The following is an 18,728-nucleotide window of genomic DNA, read 5'->3' as shown; positions in this document are numbered from 1 at the left end:
TGGGTGCCGAGCTCCTTCTGCCGCTCCCCAGCGTCTTGCCAGCCTTCCCCGGGGGGCGGGGACGTCACGACTGGCCACTGACCAGCCCATCTCCCTCCCCAGCTGCTGGCTGTCCCTGGAGGGGGGACTGTTGTACGCCTTCGTGGGACCGGCTGCCGCTGTCGTACTGGTACTGACCCCCCCACCCCCCGCTGGCCCAGGCTGGGCCCTTGGGGGTACCTATTGCCCCTTCAGGGTCACCGCGGTCACCAGGGGGTGGGTGGCATTCCTGGCCCCCTGGAGCTGCCCTCAGGGTACACAGGTACAGACACGGGGGCAGGGGGGCGCCTGCTATCTTGGTGAGCCCCGCTGCATGGGTAATGGACACTGGCTGGGGACTGGCCAGCAGGTCCGTGTGGGCTCGCAGGCCGAGTGGCCGGACTGGGGGGGGATACCGAGCACACAGACGACTGACCCAGGACGGCAGGGAGTGCCAGCGAGGCCTGGGGGATGGGTAGAGCAGCTAGCAGAGCCTGAGGCAGGGGGGCCAGGACTGGGCCCTTGCTTCCAGCAGCTGTCCTGCTCTGGAGAAGGAAGCGGCTGCCCGCTCTCCCTCGCCACGAGTTCCCAGACACCTTCGGGGAGGGATGCACAACAGTGCCACGGGCACAGAGAGTTCCTGCCCCCGAGTTCGGACTGGGCAGGGGGAGCCGGGTGGCTGGGGGCCCCCCTGCATCCACACTGCCTGAGCCTGTCCCCCTCCAGCCCTCCGCCCCACATGGAGTGCCACACACCACTCAGTGGCTCTGTGGCGGGGAAGCTGGACACCGGCACAGGCACAGGGGAGGCTGGGGGACCCTGCGTGGGAGCGTGGGGCCATGGGCAGTGGGCCTAGCCCGAGGGTCCCGGCTCCTTTATTCCTTGAAGGGAGAGGCCTCCGTGCCGTGCATGTCAACGCGGCCCCTCAGAGACCGGGCCAGCTCACCATTTTAAAGACAGGCAACGTGGGAGCGGGGGAGGCTTAGCCAAGGGAGGCGGGAGCTCCCAGCCCCTATGTTCCCTGCCGGGGTGTCTGTAGGGCAAGGCCGGGGCCCCCTCAGGAACGTGGGGACACGCCAGTCAAGAGCGCACAGAGCCTGCTGTGGGCAGGGCGGGGATGGCTGGTGGCCTGTCCCCTGTGGCTCCGGCCTTGTCAGAAAATGAGGTCACCCGGGAAAGATGCCCCAACCCCAGTCAGGCCCTCCAGGGCTGGTGTCCGCGTCTGGGAACTTTCCATTCGCGCAGGGATGAACGGCAGGGCCTGCCCACGCGGTGTGCAGGGTCGGGGGCGCTAAGCGCGGTGGGGCCTCGGGCGGTCGGCCCCTCGCCCTTCTGCGTCCAAAGCGTCCGGGACAAGGCCTTGTTCCTCCACCGGGCGGCCTCTGCAGAGTGGAAGCCCAGGGGAGGAGCCGGGAGCCTCTCCACCCAGGAGAGAAGGCCCCAGGGCTCCAGGGCCACGGCGGGGCCAACAGCTGCCGTTGGCTGTGGCTTGCGGGACATGAACACCGGGGAGCACTTGCTGGGGAGCCGGTGCCCAGCAGGAAGGAGGCAGGGAAGGTGCCATGGCAGAGAGCGCAGGGGCAGTGCACCCCCGGGAAAAAACCTAGACAGGGATGCTGCCCCCGAGACGGCCCCCGAGGTGGGCCTTTGTGAGGAGTGAGCTCCCCGTCATGGGAGGGGCAGGGGAGCTGAAAGGCTGGGGTGGCCACAGGGCACCCCTGAGTGGGGGTGGCAGCTGGATCACCTGAGGCCCTTTCTGCCGTGGGAATGGGCCAGCACTCTAGGGGTGCGTGGGGGTCAGCCTGACGTCCCGACCTCCGGACAGCTGGAACCCCAGCTCCAGAAGCTGCTGCTGCCCACCGTGGAGATGGCAGCTAGGCCTCGGGGCTATTTTGTGCAGAGCGGCTGGGGATCCCGCCTGTCGGGAGAGCCCCCACATGACTCTCTGCGTCCCCACCCTGGGGCGTGCCGGCCCCTTTTCCTGTCCACCCCCGCCGGGCGGGCCTGCCAGATCCTCATGGATGGGTTGCGCGGGAGGGTCACGTGGGGGGCGGGAGCTGGAGCATCGCACCCCGGGTGGGGTCTTGTGGCAGGAGAACCCTACCTAACAGCCGGGGCTCTGGTGGGGGGCGGGGGAGAGCGTCGGGGGTGCTGGCGAGCCTGTGCCAGCGGCCCCGCCTCCTGGCCTGGGGAGCGGTGTCCATAGGGCCCGTGCTGCGGGCGGGAGCCCTGGTGAGGAGCCCGGAGCCCAGAGGGCAGTACCCTGCGCCCACACCCCACTGCTCTCTGCCTGGCAGGTGAACATGGTCATCGGGATCCTGGTGTTCAACAAGCTCGTGTCCAAGGACGGCATCACGGACAAGAAGCTGAAGGAGCGCGCAGGGTAGGGCAGGGCCCACTGGGTCGCCTCACCTGCCTCGAGTCCAGAAGACCCAGGGCCCACTCTCCCCGCCAGCCCCCAGAGCAGGCAGGGAAACTGGGGCACAGAGGTCTGTGAAGGCTCACAGCCAGCCCCGACCTTGCCCTGTGCCTCAGTTTCTCCGTCTGGCCTGTGGTCCATCCTCAGAAACTGGGAAGCCAGTTGTTTTCAGGGACCCTGCCCCTGCAGGATCCACTAGGGTGGGGGGAGGGAGCCCCCGGCCTCCGCCTTCCCCACTGTGGGGTCGGGTAACCCCCAGCAAGGGTGTGACCTGCCTGTCTTTGTGGTGCCTTCAGCCACAGGAGGAGAGTGCAGGGGACAAATAGGGCGTCCCTCCTGCATGGAGAGGCTGGGCCCAGAGAGGGCAGTGCGTGGCCAGACAGCACGTGGTCCCAAGCGGCTGGGCAATGTCCAGCAGTGAAGGCCAAGTGTGTTTGGGACAGCACTTCTTCTCCAGCCCCCCGGGGCATGGCAGTGCCGAGGTCATGGAGGGAGCGGAGGACCGGCTGAGACAGACCCTTTCCATCCTGCCCCTGCCCTTTGAGCCCTCCTCGCCTTGCCCCTGCCTACTGCTCTGTTCGTCCCTCTGCCCTGCTGGTGTCTGCGTGGGGGCTCCGCCCCTGTTCCCTCTGTGCCCGTCCTCCATGTCTGTCTCTGTCTCCCTCCTCCTCGTCCTGCGCTCCCGGAGTACCCTGGCTTCAGGACACCGTCCTCTGGGCTTCCTGATGGCTTCTCGTCGTGGTCGGGAGTCTGCTGTGTGGCTTGGGAGGACGTGTGGGATCCGGGGGCTGGCCTCGCTGTCCATGGGCCTGGGTGCCCCTCTCCCTGGGCAGTGAGCACAGAGGCGGCCTACCCCACCTGCCCACAGGTGTTTCTGGGGGCCCCGGGGCACGCAGGCCGGAGTGCTGGGGCAGCTCGCACGTGACGCCCACTCCCCAAAGGCACTGTGTGCTTTGTTTCCTACAAGAACCCCTGAGCCGACTCTCCTGCTCCTTCCCCGTCTGTGCGGCCGAGGGCCCCGGGGTCAGGTGGGGTGAGCGGCGGGTGCGGGAGCCCAGTGTGTCCGTGTGGCTGGCCGGCTCCCCAGCCCTGGCCCGGGTGAGCAGTGGGTGCCCTGGCCCCTGGGTGCCCCCGTGGCACCCTGGCGGGTCCCCCACGGACCGGACGCTCCCTGCGTGCTGCCACGGGCTTGCTCGCGCACGCACACACGCACACACGCACACGCTCAGGGCCTGTGGGAGGACACTGGCAGCTAGCTCCCTGAAACCCGGCGCGCTGGCTGGCGGAGCCCTAGCCCCCTGGCTGGCGCGGTACATGGTCAGGGCAGACTTGGGGGCCGTGGCCTCCCCCAGGAGTTCTGCTCCTTTGTGCAAACATGGACAGATTGGCTCCTCTCTCCTTCACCCAGGCATGCATGGGGGCCGAACCCCGACAGCCCCCACCTCCCCAAGGCTCCCCTGCTTCCCCCAGAGCCCCCCTGACCCCCCAGGACCGGCCCGGGGGATGCAGGTCGGTGAGCGTTCCGCCCCGTCTCCGTGAGAACTGAGAAGGCGGTCAGCTCTTGTCTTGGGCTTTGCTCTGCACTCCCGGTCAGCTGCTCCAGCCCCTCCAGCACGCCCTCCAACAGGCCGAGTGTGGAGCCCTCCCTGCGGCCCACGCCACCTCCCAGGGCGCCGGCCGTGCCACCTCAGACCCTCTCTTTCCCCGTGTGCGCCCGTCTCCACGCTGCTCTGAGTCACACAGTTTGTTTTAAGCTTTTTCTGTCCTCTCTGTCACTTGTGCCGTCCACTCTGGGGGTCGTCCCCCAGCTGGCCCTTCGCCAGGCTCCTCTCCCCCATCCCCCGGGGCCTTGGGACATGGAGGGCTGGACAGCAGGCGCCGCCCGGACGGGACGGGTGCGGGTCAGCTCGAGAACGTGCTCAGCCGGCAGCTCATTGACGTGTGGCCGTGCCGGGGGCTGGGGTGCGCGGTGTGTGCGTGTGAGCACAAGGGTGTGCGCGTGCGTGCGCCTCTGAGTGTGTGCACGTGTCAGCATGTGGGCGGGCACAAGCACAGGTACCGTGAGCGTGCGTGGGTGTTGCATGAGCGTGTGCGTGTGTGAGTGGGTGTCGGTGTGCACGTGTGTGCGTGTGTGAGCACGTGTACGTGCGTGAGCGTGTGGGCGTGTGGACACTGCTGCCCCATGGCGGCTGCAGGTTCGGGGCAGGTCAGGTCCCGTGAGGCAGAAAGCTGTGGGAGGACGGCCGGTGGGGACAGGACCGGAGGACACGTACTGTTTGCTCTGCCCCGTGACAGGCCTGTCGTGAGAGCCCCGGGGACATTCCCTGAGAGGCTCTGCCCCACCTGCCCCCACCACTCCCACCTCCTGCTCCCCCACCGCAGGGGCGTTGCACTTTCCAAAGGGCCAGGCGGTGCCACCGCCCCGGGCCTCCCTGCCAGCTCCCTGGCCCCCCCACCCCCCGGGCCCGCACCCGCTCTTCCGCGCGGCCCTTTGCCCCGGCAGAACCCATAGAGGCTGGGCTGCAGGACCCGAAGTGATTCCTGGGTCCCCTGGCCCCAGCCATCTGCTACCGGCCGCAGGCCGCGGGGGTCCTGCCCCCGGCCGCAGGCCCCAGGCCCCAAGGATCGTGACTCCCAGAGAAGGTCTGCTTCTGAAGGGAGGGCAGAGACGAGGGAGCCCCACCCGCCCTGCGGAGCCACAGAGCCTCAGGGTTGGGGAGGGCAGTGGAGGGCAGTGCGCGGAGCTGGGGAGGGCCGGCTTCCTGGGCCTCCACCCTAGGAGGCGAGGTGAGGCGGGTCTGTGAAGTCTCTTTCAGAAGCTCCTGTGAGGGCTTCTGCCTTGAGCCCCCGGGGAGCCTGGCCAGGGAGCTGTGCTGGAGCAGAAATGGGGCTGGGGCCGGGACGGGGACCTGGGTCCTGGCACAGGGAGTGGGGAGGGAATGGGGGGGGCGGAGGGGGAGGAGGCGGGCCTGTCTTCTGTGCCCGTGTCCAGGTCGGATAGACAGGGTGCAGAAGCCAGGGGCACAGATCTGGGGAGGGCTTCTGCCCCCGCCCCCTAACTAAGGTCCTGCTGGTTCGGGGGTCCTTCTCCAAGCTGGACTCACGGTCCTTCTAGCCTTTCTCCCATCGGGCCTGTGTCCGCCCCCCCGGCCCCCTGGCTCCTTCCTATGGCCCCTGTGATCCTGGCCCTGCCCGATGTTCCTCTACCCCTCCCCCTGCCCACTCCCTGCTTCTCCTGCCCCACCTGCTCCTGCTTCTGTCCTGTAAGGAGGAGAGTCGGTGGTCCTGACCTCAGCCCCCACCCCGGTGATGACAGGGCCCCGGCGGCTCCTTGGAGCCCCTGCGAGCCATCTCCTGCCCAGGCGGCCAAACGCTGGAGGTCGTCATTGTGGTGAGGGTGGGGTCAGGCACATTTCCCGGACACCTGCCACACGCCAGCCGTCCCGCCGGAGCCATCTGCCCTCAGCACGCGCCTCGAGGACTCGGCACAGTGACAGCGCCCTCCGGCGGAGGCAGGCTCAGAGCCGCCACGGTGTAGCCCACAGTGGCGAAGGGAGGCACCCGCCAGCAGAGGGCAGTGCCTGCCTCGGGCACTCCTGGAGGCCCGTCTCCCCTGGGGACCAGCAGAGCAGGGCCTGCCAAGAGCTGAAGCGCCCGTGGGTCTCTGTTTGTGTCTCTGCCTCCCCTCCCCTCTCCGTCTGGCCATGTCTGTCTGTCTGTTCCCTCTGTCCTCCTGGAGCAGCTCTCTGGTCCTCTGTGTTTCTCTCCCCATCTCTGTTCAGAGCTCAGAGGCCTGGCCGAACACCCCCTCCACAGCCGTCTTAGAGCTGGGCCCTGATCCCCTGGCGGCGGGGGTGGCGCAGAGAGCCCGGGGAGCTGGACGCAGGAGGGGCCGTGGCCCCCCAGCTCCCGCCTCCAGTGGGCATCCCTCCTGTGTCCTCCTGGACAGTTAGGAACCTGGGTGTCCCCGAGAGGTTCCCTCCCTCCCCGCTGCCCAGCCTCCAGGGACCATGCTCAGAGGCTCCAGCTGCTGGGCTGGTTGGGGCAGGACTCTGCTCCCCAGGAGGGACCACCAGGACCGCAGGGGAGAGGGGGGAGAGGAGGAGAAGTCCAGCAGGGGTGGGGGGTGGAGAGGGCGGCCAGGGCCAGCCCTGACGCAGCCGCCCGCTGCGCTGTCCCCAGGGCCTCGCTGTGGAGCTCCTGCGTGGTGCTGCCGCTGCTGGCGCTGACCTGGATGTCGGCCGTGCTCGCTGTCACCGACCGCCGCTCCGCCCTCTTCCAGATCCTGTTCGCCGTCTTCGACTCGCTGGAGGGCTTCGTCATAGTGATGGTCCACTGCATCTTGCGCAGAGAGGTGGGCACCCCCGGGGCTGCTGCGGGCCACGCCTGATGGCGGGCCCCGAGGCTGCGCCGGCACACGGTCCTAGTGGCTCCTAGTGTCCATCCTTCTTCCTGAAGACGCCCCCTGCGCCCCTGGAGGGCTTGGGCGGTGAGGGGGGCTCTGTCCTCCTAAGTCTTTAGGACCCGGAGCCCTGGAGACATGTGCAGCTTTCAGCAGAGCTGAGCCCCCCGTCCTGAATGGGAGCAAGGGAGGGCCTCAGCCGCCTGTCCCCACGGCTGGCTGCCGGTGACAGCAGCTAAGGTCCGGGACCTGCTCCCCCCTCAGGAGGGTTGAAATGTGGAGAAACGTGCTCTTGGCATGGACGGGAGGGGCCGTGGTGAGGCTGAAGGGGCCGGAGTGGGTGGGGGCGGAACCGCAGAATTCTCTCCCTCTCCCTTTGGAACCTCCTGGAAAGATAGCAGAGTGATTGGAGAGCACTTAGATTCGAAAAGATGAGAACAGGACAAGGGTTTTGCAGTGAACCCTGGGTTTTGGGGGAGAGAGGGACAAGGGGCCATGAGCCCAGTCCACCTGAGGAAGCCGGGTGCACAGCTGGCAGTGGGGGAGGCCAGGCAGCCGCTGCATCACAGCCCAAAGCCAGAGCACTTCTAGAAGGGGCTCCTGGGCCCCCGGGATGTCCAGGGAAGGATGCTGCGGACGACTGGCGGTGCACTTCGGGGCAGCTCAGCCCCGTCCTGAGCTGGCAGCCCCGCCCCCACCTGGCATCCCCCCCCGTGTAGCCCCACTGTCCCAGGTGGGGCCCTGGTCCCGGGGGCACCCTGTCCCCTGAGGCCCCCAGGCGGGGGGAAGGTGACGGGAGGACAAGAAGCCCGCGTTTTTGGTGTTGGGACGGCCCCACTGACAAGCTCCTGCATGTAAATGCCGGGGTGGCCGTGAGCATCTCCTCTGAGATCCGGAGAGCCTGTGCCCAGAAAGTCAGATCCTTGCAGCCACGGGCCCCCGACATGGCCCGAGCCGGCATCCGCAGAGAGGGAGAGGCTGCCAGCCCCAGCCCCACGCGTGCCTGGCTCCGGCCATGTTGACTCATGGTCGCGCTTCTCACTGTGGCTTCGGTGGGGTGGGGCCAGACGCCACCAACTCCCCAGGTGCAAAGGCCCCGCTTGTGGCCCTCAGCTGCCCTTGGCTGCCCAGCTTCTGAGACGAAAACGGCAGGTTACCAAGGAGGAACATCCGAGAATAGGAGGGAGCTTGTAGGAATTTAAAACCCGGGAACAGAAGCAGGACGGTCCTGCGCGGGGGTCCATGCGGGGGAGAGTCAGGTGCCCCAGAGACACTTGATTTGCCAGGAAGGCGGGACTTCCCCATCAGCCTCTCTCATCTAGGCTAGGGACCCTGGGGGCAGAGAAAAGTCGGGAGAGGGCCTCCATCCTCTGGCCTCTGTAGGCGGGACTCCAGGGGGCCGCGCTGAGGAAGACAGGCTGGGAGGGGGCAGGTACGGGCGATGCCAGGCAGCTTCAGCCAGCGCAGTGGGCGCGGAACATTTGGGAGGTGGATGAGTAAGGTGGTCATCTGAGTCTTCTGGGGGGAACAGAGGGGGTGAGGCTGGCCAGGTGGCCTTCCTGGAGGAGGAGGCCATGAGGCACTTGGGGAGACCATCTGTTTTTCGTGCCAGTGGAGAGAGTGCTTTCCCTTTGCTGTCTCCTGGATGGTGGCCTGCCTCCACTGGACCCACGGGAGGTGCTTGAGATGTTTGCTAGGTGGTCAGTGAGTGCACGCACGGGAGGAAGGCACACCTGCCAGGAGGCCAGAGGCTTGGCGGGTGCCTGCGGTCCCGGAGCCAGCGAGACCCCAGCACCGCCTCTCATCAGCTGTGTGGCTGAGGGGAGTGGGGACAGGTCCCCAGGTCTACGCTGGGTCTAGGTCTGGGAGCCCGGGACCCCCAGCGTACCCTCCTCCCAGAGCTCCCCCGCGGACTCCGGATGCCTCCTCCAGGACCCCCTCCATGCTTTCGCCGCCCCTGTGCCTCCCCTTGTTCCCTTTGCACATCATGGCCATGAAGGGGCGGCTTCTTGAGGGCGGGCACTGCTCGCCGCTCCGCCCACACCCAGAGCGCTCCGTGGCAGAGAAGGGGCCGGCCTTCACTCCTTGCTCACGCTGACCAGCCCTGCCTGTCCTCTGTGGACAAGCTCTGTGCTGGCTGCTTGGGTGGCCCCTTTCTGAAGAGCCCATGGCCGTAACACGTGAGACCTCCCTTGATGGAGCGTGCCCCACAGACGTGCTGTGCCCCCCAAGGGCCCTTGTGGACGCTCCGGTGTCTCCAGGGGGTGAGGCGGGGCCCCGGACTTGCCTGGACGGCGTGGACCCCAGTGCCCTCCGCAGCCTGATGGCAGGCTGGGAGGGCCGTGGCACGTTTACGGGGGGTCGAGGTGCCCGTGAAGGGCACAGAGAGACTCTGCGAGAGGGAAGGGAGGCAGGGCCCCGCACACAGGCACCCCTCGCGGAGACACAGCCCTGCTGCTCGCCCCGGCCTTACCGCCGACTCACGAGGCCACATTTGGGGACTGCCGTGGACCACTCTGCTCTCCCCCAGGTCCAGGACGCCGTGAAGTGCCGCGTGGTGGACCGGCAGGAGGAGGGCAACGGGGACTCGGGGGGCTCCTTCCAGAATGGCCACGCCCAGCTCATGGTAGGGCTCCGAGCGCGCGCCCCAGCGCTGTCTCCCTGCGCTGCTCTGGGCTCTGGCGGCCCCTGGGAAGAGCTCCGAGCCCAGTGTGAGCCTGGGGACACTGAGGCTCGCCAAGGTGACATCCCCGGCCCGGGGTCTGGGGCAGGCAGGACCCAGACGGTCAGGAGGGGGGCTGGCATCGGCCCACACTCACCCCCGCTACCGCAGCGTGCTTGCCCGGATGCCAGCTTCCTGGGGCCGTCGCCTCAGCGGCTGCCCCCCCCACCTCCCATGCCCCCTCATCGCCCTCCAGCCTGGCCGGGATGGGGCTGGGCTCCCTCCGTCTCCATCCAGGGGACCAGCCTGGGCTGTGCACACACCCTGCCCCCACCATGGCCTTGTTCCCAGCCAGGTCCCTCCAGCATTGCACCTGCCGTTCAGCCTGAGGCACAGCGCGGCCCTCCCACCCCGCTGCCCGCCTCGCGGTGTCCACTAAGATACCACCTCCAGGAAGTCCTCCCTGACTTTCCCCCCGGCTCCTGCCGGCAGGCCTCCCATTCAGGTCCTGGTGGTGCCCGGGCTGGATTCTCCGCGCTGTCACTGGGGGCCTGGCAGGAGCTGCTCACTCAGGCCTTGGGGTGCCCAGCCTCCTCACGGGGGCCGTGAGCGTCCCAGGCAGGGCCTCAGCAGAGGCCAACCGGTGGACCTGCGGAGGCTCCTTGGATCCTCAGGGGTGAGGGCAGGGGTCCCAGACTCCCAGGCCCTGCTCCCGGCCTGACCTCTGACCTCAGACTTTGAAGTCTTCCCAGAAGCCCACCTCTGCGTTTGCGCAGAGGGAACCTCCAGGTCTGAGACAAGGACCCAGCCCCGCAGCCCCTCCACCCCCCGCCCCTGAGAAGGCCACGCCCTGGCCCGTGGTGCCCAGGCCCGGGTGCCCCGCCCACCAGGCGCTCTGAGGCCGGGGACTGGTTGCCCACTCCCACTGGCGGGGCTCCTAGGCTGGGATGGGGCACACGCTCTAGCAGGGCCTCCGGCTCAAGGGACGGCCGGTGTCACCCGGGCACCGACGGCCATGTCCGAAGCCCGTTCTGCCTCTCTGGCCGGCCAGCCTCCATTTCCTCGTCCCCAGGGCCTGTGCTGAGGACCACAGGTGACACGGGGCAGGCCCCCCAGCTGCACACCAGCAGGCGGCGGGCTGGGCCGCAGGGGCCCCAGCGTGAGACACTTTGCGCCCCCCACCCCATCGGGGGATGTGAGGGACAGAGTGGGCTGCAGTCCCAGGGAGCCAGGGCCTGGGGGAGACTGAGGCAGAGGCTGAGAGTGTGAGGGAGCTGCCATGGGACTGGCCCCCCACGGCCCAGCTAAGCCGCCGACGCCCAGGAGGGAGCTCCCGTGCATGCGTGTACACACACACACACACACACACACTCTCACACTCACACACTCTCACATGCCTCCGAGGTATAGCTCAGCTCCACCGTTTCCCGCCAGCCCGGTGCGGGCAGCAGCCGGGCTGCTGGCTCGCAGGCCCTCACCCCACCCCGCCTCTGTCTTGCAGACTGACTTCGAGAAGGACGTGGATCTGGCCTGTAGATCAGGTGAGCGCCGGCCAGGTGAGAGCGACAGGTGGCCCCCGCCTGGGCCCACGTGCTTCTAACGTTCTCTGTGCGTCTGTCTGTTCACGCGTCTGTTCTCATCCCACCGCGGCCTGCCCCAGCCCATGCAGGGAGGCGGGGTCCGCTCCGCCCAGCCGGCGGGGACGCTGCCCAGAAGGCCGGGTCTGCCCACAAGGCCGGGTCTGCCCAGCGCCCGCCTCAGCCCGGGCCGCACCCGCCCCTTCCTGCCTCCCCACCCGCTGCCCTGTGGCCGCAGGCCCCATCTGTGGAAACCCGTCCTGGAGCTCTGGCTCAGCAGGGGTGAGGCCCGCGCTATGCAGGGCAGAGCTCTTAGCCCCGGGGGCAGGCCGTGGACTCCCTGCGCGGGGCCTGGCCCTGTCCTCTCCCTGCCGTGCCCCTTGCCTCGGCGGCCGCACACACACTCCTCTTCTTGGCTTTTCACCATCTTGGGAGGGGCCGGGAGGCTGGGCAAGCTGTGTGAGGGGAGCTGCCCGCCTCCGCCCTGTCACCCACCTCGCCGCCCACCCCTGCCTGCCCTCCCTCGGGGCCCACACTCCGTGTCGTCCTCATGTCTCCACCCCCACTAGCCCCACGGAGGAGGCTTGGGCATGCTTTCAGAATGGGGGTGGGGGGGCGGCAGCAGGAGTGCGGGGAGAGCACAGGGCAGGACCCACCACCGGACCCTGGGCTAACACTGAGTTTTCTGGAAGCAAATGGAAAAAGGGACTCAATTGCCCAATGAGAGGGAGCCCCTCAGGGGTCCATGTCCTGGGAGCCAGGAGGTTGGGGCAGGGACAGGCATCTGAGGCAGGGACAGGCAGTATCTTCCAGAACTGTGGAGACCCAGCCGGCCACAACTGCCTTGCATCCGTCAGAGAGAGTCTAAAGACAGCCATGGAGGCAGGGGCTGCGGCGGCCCTAGGCTGGGAGTGTCAGCTACTGCCAGGTGGACCCAGGAGGGCTTCCTGGAAGAGGTGGCCTTTGGTTGGGTTGAGTGAGGAACTGGACAGAATGGTCTTCCATCTCCTGTCTTGGTCTTATGTGGCCTAGGCAGCCGTCCTGAGAGGTGACCCCGAGACTCAAGGGCCTTCAGAGGCTGGGGTCCAGCCCTGTTCAGGTGGTCCTGACCTCTCTGAGCCTCTGATTTCTTCCTCATCAGTCAGCTGGCCCAGCGGGGCCTGTGGCCTCTCAAGCAGCTACTGGCTGGGGGTGGGGGGCACACCAGGGGGCGCCGGGGATCTCGAGGAGTCTGGAGGTAGGGCTGAGAGCGCCTGGGTCTGAGCGGAGAGGCGCATCCCGGGTCCATGGGGCTTCGTGTGCGCTCGGGAGGACCAAGAGACCCGAGTAGGAGGGACGCTGCAGGGGCGCAGGCTTGGCGGGGAAGATGGCAGGTCCCCCGCCGGGCCGCCCAGAGGATGTCAGCATCTGGAGGCTGGACACAAGCCAGGGCTGGGGGCTGGCAGAGCAGAGGGAGAGGACCCGGGGTGGCGAGGGACCGGCCACCGCTGGGAGGCTGTGTGCCCAGGGGGCGGCAGGCGACAGACAGCGCCTCTGGTGTGCGGGGGCTGGGCAGGGGTGTGGTCAGCAAAGAGAGGGCCCTGCGGTCACAGCAGGCTTTCAGGGACGGGCCCTGAGGGGGGCACGGGTGCAGAGCTGGGCCCAGCAGCTCTGTGCTCTCTGCCGGCCCAGGAGGCTAAATTGATTGGTAGGGGCAAGGTGGGTAGTGGGCCCATGGGAGCCCCGCTCAGAGGTCATGCGGAGCAGAAGTGGGGCAGCTAGGCGTCTGCAGCACGGCACCCCAGGAGCACCTCCCCCTCCATGAGGAGCTGTGTCCCTGCACTTCCAAGACACATGGGCTGGCTGCGGGGCGCTCAGGGGCTCCCGGCTGCCAGGAGAGCAGTGTGTGGGTGGCCGTCACTTGTTCTCCTGTCTGTGGGGGCAGGCAGAAGCACCCCATCTTCCAGCCTCATTAGAAACAGCAGAGGAAGCCTGGCTGCCGTGGCACCGGACAGCACATGGCAGGCCCCCACTGACCAGGGCTGGGGTGGCCTGTGGGGCGCGAGCGCCAGGAACTGCAGCTCCAGAGCCGTCAGAGGGCATGTGCCCGATTGGGGCCTGGCCGGGGCACCCTTGAGGCTACCCTGACCCCCACCCCCTCCTCTCCCCACAGTGCTGAACAAGGACATCGCAGCCTGCCGGACGGCCACGATCACCGGCACGCTCAAGCGGCCGTCGCTGCCCGAGGAGGAGAAGCTGAAGGTAGCCCACGCCAAGGTGCCCCCCACCAACTTCAACAGCCTGCCCGCCAACGTGTCCAAGCTGCACCTGCACGGCTCGCCCCGCTGCCCGGGCGGCCCCCTGCCAGACTTCCCCAACCACTCCCTGACCCTCAAGAAGGACAGGGCGCCCAAGTCCTCCTTTGCTGGCGATGGGGACATCTTCAAGAAGCTGGACTCGGAGCTGAGCCGGGCCCAGGAGAAGGCCCTGGACACCAGCTACGTCATCCTGCCTACGGCCACGGCCACGCTGCGGCCCAAGCCCCCAGAGGAAGCCAAGCACAGCATCCACCTGGACCAGATGCCCCAGACCCGCCTCATCCACCTCAACATGACCCCCGACGCCGGCCTCCCGGCCCGCAGCCCACCCACCCGCCAGCCTCCGGGCGCCGGGCCCCCGGAGGCCCCCCCTGCCCAGCCCCCGCCGCCGCCGCCGCCCCCCCCGCCCCCACCCCCCACCCTGGAGCCCACGCCCCCCAGCCTGGGGGAGCCTGGGGAGCCCGCGGCCCACCCGGGGCCTAGCTCGGGGGCCGGGACCAGGAATGAGAACGTCTCCACCTTGTCCGTGAGCTCCCTTGAGGTGAGGGCGGCCCGGGGACCCGGGGGGAGGGGCGGGGGGGGGCAGGGCCTGCTGTGGGCACCGCTGGTTTGGGTGCACAGCCCAGCCGGTGGGGCCCACGGCCAGTGCTAGGAAATCGGGGCCTGGGAATGCTGGGGACCAGCGTCCCGGCTCCCTGCTGCTGGCAGGTGTCCCTTGACGAGAAGGGGGACAAGCTGGCTGCTGACGGGGCGTCCCCTAGGACTCCCTCCGCGCGCCCACCGTCCTCTTTCTGTCCTCTAGCCACGCTGCCTGCTGGGCCTCGTGGCGGGGGGCGCCCGGCCTCTGCCGGAACAGGGGTCTCCCTCCCTGCAGAGGCCACCGAGCTGGGCGGGAGTCAGCTCAAGTGTAGCCCATCCCGCGCCTGCGGTCAGAGCAGCGAGTCCCTCCACAGAACAACCTGAAGCCTAGACTTGACCCCAAGCCCGCGCCCCAGCCTGTGCAACATGGGGTCAGAGCCTGGAGCGGGGAGCACCGCCCAGCACCCTCAGGGAGCCCCACCTCCCTAGGCCATGCTCCCTCCTCCTGGTTCACGGCCTGGGGGGGGGCCTCTCAGCTGGGCCGCTGGCCTGCGTCCCATGCTCCTTGTCCCTGGGCGCACGTCGTGGGCTGGCTGAGCCAGAGACCCTCGCCCAGCACCGGCCCTGGCCTGGAGGCCAGAGGTGGTCTGGAGGACAGTCCAGCTCCTCTGAAAGTGGAGCACCACAGTCCAGCACCACAGAAAGTGGTGACGAGGTTCTATAGACTGACCCTCACTCAGGCCCTGGAATACCAGAGCCCTAGGTTGTCATAGAGCCGAGAGCCTCCTCGTGATGGTCACTGACCTCTGGGGCCCCGCCTCCTGTCCAGCATCTTCTTGGCCGCCCCCGCTGTCTGAGGCAGCAGGGGGCCCGCAAAGGGCCCAGCTTCAGGGCTGACAGAGGCGCGACCCCAGGGCTCGGGCAAGACCCCAAGAGGAGGCCTGGGGCGAGGGGGTGCCTGGTCTCCCCCATCTTCAGGCAAGGAGAGGCCGGGACCTGTGGCCTCGGAGGTTTTAGGGAACTGCTTGCAAACGTGCACAAACCCCTTCTCCCCACAGCGGCGGAAATCACGGTATGCGGAACTGGATTTCGAGGTGGGTCCTGGCATCCCCTCCCCCACACGGCCAGGCCAGGCGCTCTGAACCCTTCCAGCAGGCAGGAAGGGGCGGGGCAGCACCCCTCTTCCGGGCTCAGGCTTCACCCCCTCCCACCCTGCAGAAAATCATGCACACGCGGAAACGGCACCAGGACCTGTTCCAGGACCTGAACCGAAAGCTGCAGCATGCCGAGAAGGACAAGGAGGCCCTGGGTCCGGACAGCAAGGTCTGCGGGGGAAAGGGCAGGGCCCTGGGGCGCTGGGGGGGCAGCACAGGATGGGGGCGTGCTGTGGGAGAGCCTTTACGTAAGGCTGTCTCCTGATTCATTCATTCTTTCCTGCGACCTTTCCCAGATGCTGGCCTGACCCAGCCCATGCTAGACTCTGGAGGGCAGGACAAGCCCATGGGCCTTCCTGGGCAGGGGGGAGGGCACACTGGCTTCTGGGGATGCCTGTCTGGAGGGGTAGGTGGTGTACTAGCTCCTGGGGGCCCATCTGGAGGGAGAGAGGTAGGCAATGCACTGGCTTCTGGGGCCCCCCACCCCGTCTGGAGGGGAGGCAGTGCACTGGCTTCTGGGGGACTGTCTGGAGGGGGAGGGGAAGGCAGTCCACTGGGGAATAGTCTGGCATCTCCTCAGGAAAGCCATGGCCAAGGGAGCGGTTTCAGGCAGGTGCCTTTCACAGCAGGCTGTTGCTCCCTACCCCGGACCCAATAGCAGGGGGCTCTCTGCTCTGTCTCCTTTCCCGGTTCCGACTCCGCCTTCTCTCCCCCTGCTCCCTCCGGTCTCCTCTTGCTCCGGCCCCTCCCCCCACCACCGCCCATCGGCCAGCAGCCGGAGAAGCAGCAGACGCCCAACAAGCGGCCCTGGGAGAGCCTTCGGAAAGCCCACGGGACGCCCGCGTGGGTGAAGAAGGAGCTGGAGCCACTGCCACCGTCCCCGCTGGAGCTGCGGAGCGTGGAGTGGGAGAAGTCGGGCGCCACGATCCCGCTGGTGGGCCAGGACATCATCGACCTCCAGACTGAGGTCTGAGCAGGTGGGCGGCGGCCTCGCACCGGGCCACGAGGAGGGATGCTGCTCTGCCCGCTCCTGCCACGGGATGGGCTCAGACGTGCTCTCGGGCTGCGGGCCAGACCCGCGTCCTGGCCTCAGGGCGCTCGGACGGCAGCCAGGTGGAGGCCCGCAGTGCTGGGACCAGAGCCAGACGGGACAGGAGGCGCCGGCGGCCCGGGGGGCGGGCACAGGGCTCCGGAGGCCAGAAGATGCCTCAGACTCTGCCCTTCTCCAGCCCAGCCCCGGCAGGCAGGCGGGCGGGCGGGCCGCAGCGGACGGTGGCCGGCCCGAGCGTGGCCAGCATCCCCAGGAGGCCCGCCTTGCTGCCGCAGCAGAGGACCAGCCCGCTTGGCCCAGCTGGCCTGGCACCATTTTTTAGACACCCCTATCCCTCGGGAAGCAGCCAGCCCCCCCCCAACCTTTCCAGGGCCCGGGGCCCCTCCCCAGACCCAGGTGGAGAGCACAGTCCTCTCTCTCACCTGCGCCGACCCCAGGGGCAGGACTAGAAGCCCACTCCGGGAAGAGCAGGGGTGGGGAATCTATTTTTTCTCTCCTTTTCTTTTCTTCAATAAAAAGAATTAAAAACCCACGTCCCGTCTGTGTGGCCTCTCTCTGCAGCCCACGCCACAGCCCCATGGACTTTCCACCCCTGCCCCCTGCCTGGCTGTCAGGAGCCCGTGATGTGTGGACCTTGACGTCCAGGCCTGAGATCATGCGGCCCCCAAGGGCGCTGTGGGAACGTTGATGGGGACCCCCCAATGCTGGGTCCCCTTGTTCTGCACCGCAGACCTTTAGACCCACAGGAGCCGTTGGCGTGGGACTTCCCTGTGCTGGTGCCGTCGCCAGGGGAACAGTCTGGGACTGGAGCAGAGCACGTGGACGGAGGGAGGGAGCCTTGGGCGTCGGGGCCCCCCTCCTTCCAGCCGGCCTTGATCTGCCCCGGATCTCCTCCAGGCCCTGCACCCACTGCCTCACCGCTGGCCCATGCACCTGCCTCTTGGTCCTGGGGCAGGCGTGAGGGACAAACTGGACATGCCCAGAGCTGCGCCCCCTGCCCATCCAGCCCAGCCTTCTGCCACCTCCCAGCTTGGCCAGTGGCCCACAGCTTGGCCAGTTTCTGAGCCTGGACTTGGAGATGCTCCTGTTCGAGAGCAGAAATGCCTGCCTCGCGCGCGTGCTTCCAGCAGGGGGCGGCCTGAGCCCGCACCGGGAGCCCGGCTGGGCGCTGCCAGGCGGAGGGCCGGTGAGCCAGGCTCCTCCCCTCGGCTGCGCTTCCCACCGCAGGCCGCAGGGGGCCGTTTGCACCCCGAGATGACAGCCCGACCATGTCACCCAAGGTGAACACAAGGCCGGGCTCACAGAAGGATGGCGGAGCCGCCCAGCGCGGGTGCCCACGGCGCTCCAGACCGCCTTGGGTGGTGACCACAGCGACCGAGGAAGGAGAGGGACCGCTGGTGACCAGGCATGGCTGCTGGGGACCGAGGGACCGCAAGTACCAGGAGAGTGGACAGCCAGGAGGGCATGGCAGGGCACGCAGCCCCGGTCTGGGGCACTTTGAAACACCCCCTTTGGAGAGACTGGGCAGCGAAACCCGCCCCCACGGAGGCTTGTTAAAGTCCATCCAACCACGGATGCGCCCACACTCCTTCACATGCGGCATCTCCCCCCACACCCCCTGCAGCCCGTCCTCCCCACCCCCTGCAGCCCGTGTGCTCCCACCCAAAGAGGCCTCGGACTCCAACCCCACCAGCCTTGGGGTGCAGAGGAGGGTGGGGGCCTGCGCCGGCTCCCTCGTCCCCCACAAATGCCGAAGGAAGCCGGAAGGGCTGGGGACTGGGGTCCAGGTGCAGACTGTCCTGATGAGGGGAACACGGAGCGCAGGGCTCCCCGCTGCTCTTGGGAAGTGACCTGATCTCCCCTGCCCTGATCACAAGCACCACAGAAAACCTAGAAGAAACCAACAAATCAGGTGCACCCGGCCTGGGCTCCCCACCTGTAGTGGGAGTGGCTCAGCGCCGGGACCCTCGGCTGAGACTCCCCTCCGTCCTGCTCCTCCCGCCCCCCCACCCCCCCACCCCCAAGGCTGAGTCCTTCCAGGAGAAGCCACACCCTCTGTCCTGCCCAGGCCCCACATTCCCAGCTGTTCAGTGCTCCACGGCCACCCGGCATGGGGACAGCGCCCAGAAACCCCAGTCCTCTCGGCCGCCCAGGGTGCAGGAAGCGGCCCGGACCGTCCAAGCCCGTCCAAGCCCGGTTCTCCCTGCGCTGGTCTGTCTCCACTGCCTTCTGCCGTGAGCACGGCTCCAGGCCAGTGACCACCGTGTGCCCAGAGCTTGTCTGTGGGTGGCCCTCTGTGTCCATCCAGCTGTCTCAGGGCTGGACAGACAGGGTCCTGACACCCTCTCCAGAGGAGGAAATGGAGATTCACGTGTCTGAGTGATGCTCCCCTGCAGCTCCCCGGCCCTAACCTCTGGACGCTCCCGTCGGTGGGGGAGGTCACCCAAGGGCAGCCGTGGGCCTCCCTCTCCTGTTTTCTCCACCACAGGCCACTCCTTTCCCTGGACCTTGTTTTTCTCATCATGTCCACACCTTTGTCCCCAGGCCGTCCTCCTTGGAACCCCGGGAC

General features: G+C 68.0%; 1 protein-coding gene across 4 annotated transcripts in view; it reads left to right on the top strand.

Annotated features, from left to right (window-relative positions):
• Positions 1–16,691, top strand: part of ADGRB1 (adhesion G protein-coupled receptor B1) — a 75,728-nt gene extending 59,037 nt beyond the window's left edge. For 2 of the 4 annotated variants that reach the window (XM_059168692.1, XM_059168690.1), the window contains exons 23-31: positions 103–169; positions 2,316–2,401; positions 6,620–6,791; positions 9,370–9,465; positions 11,003–11,042; positions 13,231–13,916; positions 15,013–15,048; positions 15,173–15,277; positions 15,884–16,691. In XM_059168692.1, the coding sequence (XP_059024675.1) occupies positions 103–169; positions 2,316–2,401; positions 6,620–6,791; positions 9,370–9,465; positions 11,003–11,042; positions 13,231–13,916; positions 15,013–15,048; positions 15,173–15,277; positions 15,884–16,081 (1,486 nt within the window). In that variant the 3' untranslated portion in view covers positions 16,082–16,691. Of the gene's footprint in view, positions 1–102; positions 170–2,315; positions 2,402–6,619; positions 6,792–9,369; positions 9,466–11,002; positions 11,043–13,230; positions 13,917–15,012; positions 15,049–15,172; positions 15,278–15,880 lie in introns of all 4 variants that reach the window. The other 2 variants (XM_059168691.1, XM_059168689.1) reach the window with 1 other exon arrangement.
• Positions 16,692–18,728: the final 2,037 nt, after the last annotated feature.

The sequence above is a fragment of the Mustela lutreola genome, chromosome 3, assembly GCF_030435805.1.
Source record: "Mustela lutreola isolate mMusLut2 chromosome 3, mMusLut2.pri, whole genome shotgun sequence".
Classification (NCBI taxonomy): domain Eukaryota; kingdom Metazoa; phylum Chordata; class Mammalia; order Carnivora; family Mustelidae; genus Mustela; species Mustela lutreola.
Note: the sequence above shows the minus strand (reverse complement) of the source record. Positions and strands in the feature narration are given on the sequence as shown.